The sequence below is a fragment of the Thermobia domestica genome, chromosome 15, assembly GCF_964235325.1.
Source record: "Thermobia domestica chromosome 15, izTheDome1.hap1.1, whole genome shotgun sequence".
Classification (NCBI taxonomy): domain Eukaryota; kingdom Metazoa; phylum Arthropoda; class Insecta; order Zygentoma; family Lepismatidae; genus Thermobia; species Thermobia domestica.
The window spans coordinates 172,133,881-172,145,522 of record NC_137468.1 but is presented as its reverse complement, the minus strand read 5'-3'; the positions used below and the strand labels follow the sequence as shown (position 1 = coordinate 172,145,522).

Here is an 11,642-nt window from a genome sequence, read left to right as displayed (position 1 = left end):
ACCGGTTATTTTCTCCTTCCAAACTTGAAAACAATGACTCAGCGGTAAAAGATTTCCGAACAATGAAGAGGTGGTGTCTGCGGTTAATGACTATTTTAAGGAGCTCGATAGTTCATACTCGAAGTTATTGAACATCGCTGGGAAAGTGTATCGAATTAAAAGGAGACTATGTTGAGAAATGAAGTTAGTTTTTCCCATTATTTGTTTTTCTTTATTTGTTTGGCTACTTGTGGGATTACCAGAATTAAAAATATATTCTAACAGAATTAACAGAATTAAACATATAAGCTCCAATAAATTGGCAAATAACCTTCATATTTTTTAGGGACTCAATATTACAGTATTCATTTCTGGCGCGTGGGGTCACTGGTTCGATCCCAGCTCTCGCCAAGTAAATTTGGTATTGCACAAACACTGTGTACGAGGGATTTCTCAGGTTCTCCCGTTTCAACCTACTTCCTTCATTCCACCATTACCATTCTTCTCATCATCACGTTTCCCCTTAGCCTCTGTGTATAGCCTAATCGTGGGGCGTTAAACTCTAAAATAAGGATATACTTTGGAACGTGGAACGCCATAAAAATTCGTTTTTTTTTTTTTTGTTTTTTTAGATTTTCTCTAAAGCTACTCATCAGAATTTTTACCTTTAGGGATGTTATTTTGTCCAGCTATTCATTGATATATGTGTGAAATTTGGACAATATTTTAAAAATGTCCCAAAGCAGTGCCGGATCTATAAACCCCTCAGGTGCGGGAGGAGGCCCGGACCCTAACGGACCCAAGTGATTTTAAAGGTTCCCCCGCACCTTGCCTGTAAATACTAATTTTTAAAACACTTGAAAAAGAACGATATTCACAAACTAAACAAATTAACATTGAGAAAGCCTTACACATTTTTCAAGAGAGACGACAGGAAGTGCAGAAAATGAGGGAAGAATACCAAGAGGCCACAGCTGTTGTTGTGAAGTGGAAAGTCAACCCAAAGTGAAAAAACACTCCGATGAACTGGTAGATCATCGGTTTTCAAACATAGAGGCTTGCTTCAGGATTAATGTTTACAATAGACTTCTAGATATCGCGTACAATGAAATAGAGAACCGTTTTACATCGTTACAGACAATTCTTGATGAATTTTCAATCATATTCCCGAAACTTTCAGACGAAGAAATATAGTTAAAGCTGAAAAACTACAAAAGAAGTACTAGCAAGACATTGGTCTGTCGCTACCATTGGAATTAATTTTCCTTCCCACTGGACTTAAAAAAACATATTTCAAAGATCAACACTGTTCTTGAGTTGGGGGTATTACAATACATCGAGTTTAATACTGTTGCCCCAAGTAATCCTGAAATTTTGACTATTTTTGCTTCTTTATTCCTGACTTCACTCATGACTGTGGCTTCCGCTGAAAGGTCATTCTCAGTCTTAAAGAGAATCAAGTGGTATTTAAGGTGTTCAAGGACACAGGAGAAAATAAGCGACTTGGGAATGTTGACAATCAACCATGAGAGAGCTTTGACCATTGAAAAGAGAGATCTTAGACGGAAGTTTGCGGAGATGAAGTCGAGGAGGAAGTATTTCTTGTAAAATGTAAGTACTTGAATCTCTATTCCATAGAACACTAGGATTATTTCATTAAAATGTACTATTTAAAAAAATATATTGAATATAGAAGGGTGCTTTCAAATTTTCTTGCGGAGGGACCCGAAATGTCTAACTACCCATAAGGAACGCAACTTTTGAAAAGCCCGCCATTTCTGTTCTAGTAAGTTGGCAACACTGAACGTTACACAATTTTCATCTGTTGTCTTCGTGGTTAGTAGTCACGGTGCACCGAATAGCGAATGATCGTCATTTGTTTTCTGTACGGGTAGGAATGGAGCGCTCACTACATTTGTAATAAGTTTTCAATATGACAGCACGCTGTTCCGCCGTGAAGCGCTTCATTCCCATAGAAAACAGATGACGGATAAGCGACCAGCGACTCTATTAGCATCAGGCAAGCAAGCGTTAGATAAGCAGGTAAAGTAATCTATTAGCCTAATGCAAGCAAGCGTCAGATAAGCAGGTAGCGATATCTATTAGCGTCAGGCAAGCAAGCGTCAGATAAGCGGGTAATATCATCTATTAGCTTAATGCAAGCAAGCATCAGATAAGCAGGTAGCGATATCTATTAGCATCAGGCAAGCAAGCGTCAGATAAGCGGGTAACATAATCTATTAGCTTAATGCAAGCAAGCATCAGATAAGCAGGTAGCGATATCTATTAGCGTCAGGCAAGCAAGCGTCAGATAAGCGGGTTTTATTTATTTTTATAAGAGTTATTAACTTTTATTTTTATATAATTATCTACCCATCCCCTAAGCTCTACCGTCAAAGTGATATAACAAAAACCATTGCAAATCCGAAACTTCTATATTGAAAATTTGATTGAGATCGGTTGAATGATTCAAGAGTTGTTAAGTCACAAACCTAGTCACTTTTATTGTTATTTATGTTGTAATATCCTATGTGATGTTGTAAACAAGCAATTCCACGCATCAGTGTTTACAAACACCACCACGTGGTTCGGCAAGAGGATCTCCCACCAGATGATCTACAGTCACATGCAGACGACGGCTTCTGGCCCCTCCCACGGAGCAGAAGACGACATCGGAGCAGCAGCGCCACCGCTACCCAAGGAACCATATAAATTGGATGGACAAAGGCAATTCAGTACCAGTTTTCTGGTGACCCTCCTCTAGTCTGCTTCGGGACTTTAGGAGTAACTTAACTCCAGGGCCTCTAGTCTGCTTCGGGACTACGCCTATATTTCCTGCTGGCTTAGCCTGCTCGGGGCTCTGACTGGGAATCCTAACCTCAGCCGCTTAGCCTGCTTCGGGGCTCTGTTGGAGACCCTGTCTGCGACCTTACGGTCAGAGACCACCTACAACTAACCTTTCATATTAGAGAGATTATCTTGTATAGTATTTTGTAAAGATACTTTTTATAGTGGAAGCTATAAAAGTGGTAATGGGAGTCGATTCCGGACGCTCTTTTTATTAAATGCTCTACCTGCAATCTATATGAGACAAAGTTTTACAATATTAATTTTTGTTTATCTCCCTCTCCTTCTTCTCCCCTACGCTACTCCGTCAAAGTGATACGATAAAAGATATTCTAAGCTTGAATCTCATCTATATTAAAAAATTTGATCGAGATTGGTAGTTTGGTTCAAGAGTTATTAAGTGTTATTTATTTTTTTATAACTCCCCCTCGTCCCCCACTCCTAAGTTTTACCATCATAGTGAAATGATAGAAATACTTCCAGGCTCTATCCTCATCTATGTTGAAAATTTGATCAAGATCGGTCGAGTGGTTCAAGAGATTAGGAGTCTCAAACATAGACACTTTCAATTTTATAATATAGATTACGTGATATAGATATAACGCAAAGTAATACATAAAATAGAGATATTTTGAAATAATTCAATAGCTCCGCCGTACAACGTTGCAAACGACAATTTCTGTCACATTGAGGTTTTAACAAACCAACATGGCAAACGACATTCCCCACCACATGGGTTACGTCTTTTTCATAGAATGACATAGTTTGAAACTGAGAAAGTAAATTTAAAGCCTATATAATCAACATATCGTTTGTTTTTTTCGATTTCTGTAAAGTTGGGTTATTGTCACTTGCAACGTTGTTCGGCGGAGCTATTCAATTATTGAATGTTTTTAAGCTGAACTGGAAAAAAAGCTTATTTTCTTTTAAAGAAAAATAATATTATTTTATCCTTACAGGTTCTATTATCGAAGGGGAACTCAATAAAAGCTCTGGGAGTTGAAATTGACAAACGCTCACAACCGAAAACAGTAGTCGCTAGGAAAGAAGTAATACTTTGTGCTGGTGCAATTGAAACTCCGAAATTATTACTTCTGTCTGGAGTTGGTCCACGAGAACATTTACAAGAAGTTGGCGTAAGTTCTAACTATGTAGTTTTCAACTACACTTGAGAGACACGACAAGAATAGTAAGCATTAGGGATTGTGCGTAGTAAGATTAGATGATAAGCTCCCCTCTAAAATTCTCAAACTCAAATATTCTAAATTTAGTTGGGTAGATAGATACTCGTAGATATATATAAACAGGTTGATTGAATGATTGATGTAAATATACAAACATGTATTAAAAAACACTGTATTTAATGAGGTTAAAAATAATGTTAAAATATTCATTTAACATACTCACTTAAATGGACCTATAAAATTTATGTGTAAATATGACTCGCTATATATATTTTTGAGTTGAACAACAAAATTTGTTTAATTTATAACAACTTTTTAGACTTTATGTTAAAAAAAATCATATTAATTCCTTGCATTCCAGGTGTCATTTTCCTATGTGCATGTTGTAATACCAGTTTTCATTTACTGTTATATATGGCATATTTATTTCCGTGTATGAGCAGAGCATTCACATTACTGATAAAAGCAATTTTTTGCGTTGTGGAACATTTGGACTGAAAAAGAAAAATTCTTATGTTCTGAAAGGATTTTATGCTTGCCAACACTGATCAGAGATCAAAGACAGAGGTTTTCCCTTTCCGATCCGGAAATAGATCTTGAAGTTGTTAATTGTTTATTATCAAAACAAACACATATGTGTTGTAATTGAATAATACCTTAGCTCTGCCATCAACTGAGACAACAATTTTTTTCTTGTCTTTTCTGTCAGTAAGATGCTGCCATCTAAGGAGAAATAGTATAAATGTTTTCAAACTGTGGCCATCACCTTAATTCAAACTAGCATCCAATGCTGTTACATCTTGAGATTTGTAAGATTTTTTTCTAGCTATTATTATTACTAAATCTTAACGTCACTCACAGCCAAATTGTATGTACGGAAATTTTAGACAGTCTCGTCGTTTTTCTAGGTTGTCTTTATCTAAATTTAGTTTTGAATCTTTCGTTTCAATGAAATAAGATTCATATGCTAATCTTTCCACCAATGAAGACATTTTACGCTACACGTTGTTAGGATGCTTAGGATTTTTAAGTATTATGATAATCCCTACACTTATTGATTTTTTTTTTACTTTGTTGTCCCTAATGTGTTGTAGTATATGGTCTCATGTATGCCCGAATTTATTGTATATTTTACATTTACCATATACATTACCAGAAGTTGTTCGGAAAGTTGATAAACTTTTAGATGAATCTTGGCTAGTTGAAGACTTATTACCGAATAATCTATCCATCGATACCCTTCATTACCGGGCATATGATGATTGCCAATCTTACATTATACAGGAATCCGAATTAGTTCTATAATATCTGATAATAATTATCCTACATATAAAATAGCTAAGCGCTGGAACAATATATTATCCATAATATAAAAAATTTTCAAATACACCGAATTAAAACGGGATGTACATATACGATTAATGCTGAAAGTGTGGAATTGACATCAGTATACAAATTGCTAATAAAACTCCAACTGACAAAAGCAGTATATATATTTTAAGAGTATATATATCTGTGTTACAGTTTCGGCTATGCAACATGAAACAAGGAAAAAGGTGGTTTGGAATTCAAAGCTTAGGCGATAAAACAGAGGTCCTGAAGAACCTGTTGAGGAAGAAAGGGATTGAAACTTACAGAAAAGGAGGAAAGAGTATAACAGACTTAGTGAGAGTGAAAAGAAACAAGAAAGAAAAGGAGATAAGATCAGAAGAGGAAAGAGTGGAGTACCAAGTTAATTGTAAAGAGTGTGATGTGAAGTACGTAGGGGAAACAGGAAAGAGATTAGAACAAAGGACAAAGCAACACAAGGACGATGCCAGTCTAAAAAGATAGAACAACGCAATATGTAAACACATTAACGAAACGGAACATGAGATAGATTGGGAAGGAGTAAAACTATTAAAATTAGAAAAAAGGAGTGATAAGAAAGTGGAAAGAAGCCCAGTGGATTAAGAAAAATGGGAAGGAGAAATTGATGAATTGGTCTAGTGGACTTGTGATACATGAATTATGGGAAAAGATGATTGAAAGAATTGAAAGGATTAGCTACGAGCTATTAGGACAGGTGTGATAATGGAGAATAGCATGTGCATAATAGTGAACATAAAGTGTAAGTGACAAACAGCTAATTAAGAGCTTAGTTCTTAAAAGTTTCATAATAGAGAAAACGAAAGTAACAACATCTAATTAAAAATTTACTTTTTAGAACCAATTAGAAGTTTTATGTTTTGTAAAGAGAAAGAGGCATGCCTTGCATTCAGATTGTATATAAGCTGTTAAAATTGGATATTTTTCTCATAATGTGCTTGAGGAAGGCTATGTTACATAGGCGAAACTGTAACACAGATATATATACTATTAAAATATATATACTGCTTTGGTCACTTGGAGTTTTATCACCAATCTTGAATTTTCCAAAGCTAGAGTGAATAATTTACAGTATACAAAGTAGATCTTTTTTCATTTCTTTATGATTAACAATTCAGTGCAATCACCAAATCGTTGAAAGATAATTTTAATGACCAGGAAGAATATGAAATCACGAAAATATTGAAACTGAGCCTGCAAAGAAATTATTTCACGTTGGAAATAAATTCTTTAAACAAGTGGATATGAGGGACTATCTAGGGCACCCTTCTCTCCCTGCCACTCGCTAACATAATAATGAACCGTTCTGAAGATAGACTTTATAGCTACAACAATTCAAATAGGTAAAATACTACAGGTTTCTAGATGATTCATTTTTTGAAAAGAGAGATTTACAGAAGCTTCTTTTCGGGATAAATAACATTTAACATAAAATTAAACTTATTCCTCAGTTGTTGGAAGAAAATAATAGAATTAATTTCCTAGACATTATGATTTGAATACTTGGCAATAATTTCAACATTAATATTTGTAGGAAATCAAATGCGTGTAACTTCTACGTGAATAAAAAATCACTTATTCCTACAGGGTAAAATCAATTGTTTGTATTTTTAAGAGTCTACAAGCTGGTATCATAAAAAATAAATACTGTTTTTAACTAGAGGAAGAATAATTCCATATGGGAAATTGGAATGCCTAAAAAGTAAGTTGCTCGAGCCATGAGCCTGGATATTAAAACAGTAAGATATTGAATTGAACAATTCGAAACAGAAGGGAAACAGGGATTACAAACTAAAGCGAAATTGAGTAGACCGCAAGTGACAACGGAAGACGAAAATGTTTCGAATATTGAAGTTAACACAGCAAACCCGTTGGCTGTTGCAACAAACCCGAAAACAACTTTAGGTCTGGAATGCAATGCAGAGACATGTAACTGTACTCATTTTATTTGTTCTGCTTTGCAGGTGAAACTAACAGACACATATATATGCTTGCTTAGAGTTCGCAAGGACGCACACCAACAAGCCAAAAGACTTCTGGAACCGCGTAATTGGGAGTAATTAGAAAGTGTTAGTTTATACGAAGGAGGAAACCTGTTAAAACATTCTACGATATGCTGTTTTACGAAGGCATATGCTCAAAATGGAGGGCTCAAAATTGAACAATTCGCAAAATATCATCTCTCCATCACTTTCTCAGATAGTTTTTGATACTCTATCGAATTGAGGGCTCAAAATTGAAAAATTCGCAATGAAAATAGAGAATTCAGTAACGAACTTTTTAAGTTCGTTGAAAAGACAAATAGAAAAGACAAATTATTTCTTTCCTACTATAGCCAGGACTATCATTTAATCTTCAAAAAACTTCACAAAAATATGGATTCAAAATCACATATAAATCTCCGAAGAATATTCAGTAGTTATTAGCAGGTTTAAAAAAATACAATGTAAAAGATCCGGTGAATTCGAGCGTATACGAGGTCATATGTGATTGCAACAATCGTATATTAGTATGACAAAAACGGAATACAGACACTAGATTAAGAGAACATGTTAGAAACACGAAAAACTAGAACCAAGCGGTAAGATGGTGACAATTGTTTGTTAATATGAAAAGTGTGATACAAACATTACTTCTCAAACACTTGATAGTAAATGCTAGTAAGGGAAACTAGTTTTCTTCAGGTTATCTATAAATAAAGAAGACTTAATAGTTTAAAGGAAAGAAGATAATCAGTTAAGATATAACAAGATAGTTTAATCTACATTATAAGAAATTAGCCTGCAAATGGTTGTAAAATAGTCAGCCAAAATATTCCCTCAATGATCAATTAATTTTTTCACAATATATAGGCAAGAAGTTTCATTCTTTTTTGGATCAAAAGATCCAATATAATTCAGGCAAAAATTTTCTTGTACGCCTTATATCTGGAGAACTACCTATAGTGTAGCCAAACCCAAACTACCGCTTAACTCAGCATGATGTGCTTATTCCGTAAAAAATACGAAAACTCGATTTAGGGGCATTCAAAAATTTTGTGGCCTCTGATCCAATTTTGCATCAAAAGATCCATTGTATTTTAATCAAAAATTTTCCTATAGGTCTTATATTTGCGGAACTACATATAATGTAGCTAAACCCAAACTATCAGTTAACTCAGTATGATGTGCTTATTCCGTAAAAGATACGAAAATTCGATTTAGCGGCCGTTCAAGAGTTTTGTCGGCCCTGACCCACAAACTAATTATGGGCCAAAATAGCAATATTTTGATACATTTTTTTTATTATTATTCCTAAAATTTCTGGTCAAGATCGCAATCTTTTAATCCATATTTTTTTGATCATTCTTAAAATTCTTGTTTGGTTATTAAACTCTTCTCAATACTTTGGAGGTCTACCATATTGTTACGGATTTAACTCTGTAACAAAGAAGATATCTGGATGACTTCAAAGTAAGAATATATCCTTATTTACTTACAAACAATCCCGATCACCTTTCTTTTTATTACTTTCTCATAATTTTGAGAATTAAAATGAAAATGTTAGGGGGAAAAGTAACTTTCACTGTAAACGAATTAACAAATTTTCAAGAGTAGTAGTAATCATATTGTAATAACCTGCATGGTTGTGTTTACAAACATGCAACTTGTGTTTCTATTTACAAACATTAACTATGTGAGTCTTACTATGGATTATTATGACTATAGACGCCAGAGACGACAGTGACACCATTGGTCACATGACAAGGGAACAGCAGCGCCACCGCCTCATCTGGGGCACCTATATATTCGATAGGATTCCAAGGAAAGACATCAGTCTGCGACTGGTCATTCCTCCTCTAGCTTGCTCTGGAGCTCTAGGAGACACCTATCCCAAAACCTCTAGTTTGCTTCGGAACTCTAGGTTTCCCATCTGCCACCTTAATTCTCGGAGCTCTGTTGGACACCCTAACCTCAGTCACCTAGCTTGCTTCGGAACTCCGTGACTCTTAAACCCCTCATTGCTTGCAGAAACATTGGGGATTCTAAAATCCATTGCACCTAGCTTGCTTCAGAGCACTGCGGAGATCCTACCCTAAGCTGCTCGGGCCTTGGGTGACCTCTCTTTACCAAGTATTAGAGAATTTACATTAGAGTAGTATTTTTGTAGCACACTGTTTAGTGAAGTTTGTAATAAAAAGCGGTAGTGGGAAAATGATTCCGGACTATGATTTGCTCTACCTACATCTTCACAAACATAACTTTACATACTGGGGGCGTCAGGTACCGATCCCGGTACCTCTCGTAGAAAAAGAAAAACATGGCAAAAAGCATTTGCTGTAAACGATAGGGTTAACCTTTCAAAGATGACAGACCGATAAAATTATTTGAGCAGGCAGAAACGAATAATTATTCGTTTCAACATGTGAATTTGTGGTAGATAACGTCTTATCCATGCTTTTTCTTGGGGTTCTTCCGTTTCCTCTAACATTCTCATTCTATTGTTTCTTTCACAATCATTCATTTTATTTACTCGGTTGCTTTCTTTAGCATACAGAACATAACAATGGGACGCTAAATTAAATTCTTCATTTTTTTATTCAAAGATTACAATTATGCCGTTCTTCGACAAAACTTCAGCTATTATTTTGTTTTAAAAACATTTTGCTATTTTCTGAGTTTTTACAGTAATAAAGTAATCATTCTCTTTCCAAATATTTCTCACCGGTCAGAAATGATGTAAAAGCGTGTAGAAAGAAGAAAGAAAATATTCAATACAGAAATCTCAATGATCCAAAGATGTTTTCATTACAAAATAGTTATTACACAAAAACTGTATTAATTTGCATTTCCTTTAAGATTTCTTTCATACGATTTTCAGCTATTTCCTTTCTAGATTTCTTCAGTTGTTGATCTTCCTGTGGGGAATAACTTGTATGACCATATCAATATGCCTCTTTACTTTACTGTACAACAACCAGTCAGCTTCACAATAGATGAACTCAAGAGCTTTCGCACAATTTGGAACTACATCGTCAAAGGTGAAGGTGAGTGGACACGCCCAAGCATATAATCAAATAAATCTTCTACTTGCAATAATAAAAAAAAGCCGATTTAAATTTGGATAGTAAACAATGTAACAATTCAGTACGCCTAGAACCTAGTAAATTCGCTTACTGGCAATGAAAAGGTTGATTTAAATTTGGATAAAAAAAGGTAAAAATTCACTACGTCTAGAACCTACTAAATTTACTATACTATCTCACTATCAGCCTAATAAAATATTTGACAAAAAACAGTATTAGCTTATCATCAGACTCTCGACTAAGAACAAAAATGTGCTGCATTCGTGATTGGTGTACTTGTGTTAGAAAACACTGATCTAACATTTTTGAAAAACACTTTTAAATCTATGGGAGATGGGTACTGTCAATTCAATACGTAATCTAAAAAACTACACATGTTCACACTACCATGTTTCTATTTATTTCAGATGATATATCACATGAAAGGATATTAAGGCAATTGATATTTTTTTAAGAAAAAAAGTATATAATACCAACGTCAAAATAAGGGTACAGAAACGCCCACAGGAGAAAGATGTATCAAACAGACATCAATTATGCAAGGACCAAGCTATACAGCTTACTACTGAAAGATGAGATCTTATTATTAAAAATTTACGAAAACTACTTGAGAGAGTACTTTTAAGATATTATATTGTTTTTGTTTTTTTTTTTTTTTTATCGAAGAAACCTAAATGCTGATTGTACGACCATAGATATCAAGAAGTTCTAGACATACATATTATCATTATTATTATTATTATTATTATTATTATTATTATTATTATTATTATTAGGGTAGCCACCTGTTATTCGAATGATTCCATAAAATAATAATAATAATAATAATAATAATCGTCGTCGTCGTCGTCGTCATCATCATCATCATAGTTGTAGCAAGGATAAGTTTCCTTCTCTGAATTGTTTTTTAAGAAAACAAAATTTAAGTTGTCTCTGTCTCGATATACGGTTACTCTAGCCTATTCTGTAAGGCTTTTCTTTTTAAGTACAATTACTTCTCGCGTACCGGTACTTAGTCTATAAAGTCATTCGTCACTCATCGAAAGGTTCCTGGATATTATCACTTTTAACTTGGATACGGCGAAAAAAAAAGTCAACTCTAGAGCAATTTCTGCCAATCCTACACATGGCTATTATTATTATTATTATTATTATTAGTAGTAGTAGTAGTAGTAGTAGTAGTAGTAGTAGTAGTAGTA

General features: G+C 34.5%; 1 protein-coding gene across 1 annotated transcript in view; it reads left to right on the top strand.

Moving 5' to 3' along the window:
* Nucleotides 1-11,642, top strand: part of LOC145671720 (neither inactivation nor afterpotential protein G-like) — a 67,438-nt gene that overhangs the window by 28,005 nt on the left and 27,791 nt on the right. The window contains exons 5-6 of the mRNA XM_081740921.1: nt 3,786-3,962; nt 10,254-10,404. Of these exons, the coding sequence (XP_081597047.1) occupies nt 3,786-3,962; nt 10,254-10,404 (328 nt within the window). The remainder of the gene's footprint in view (nt 1-3,785; nt 3,963-10,253; nt 10,405-11,642) is intronic.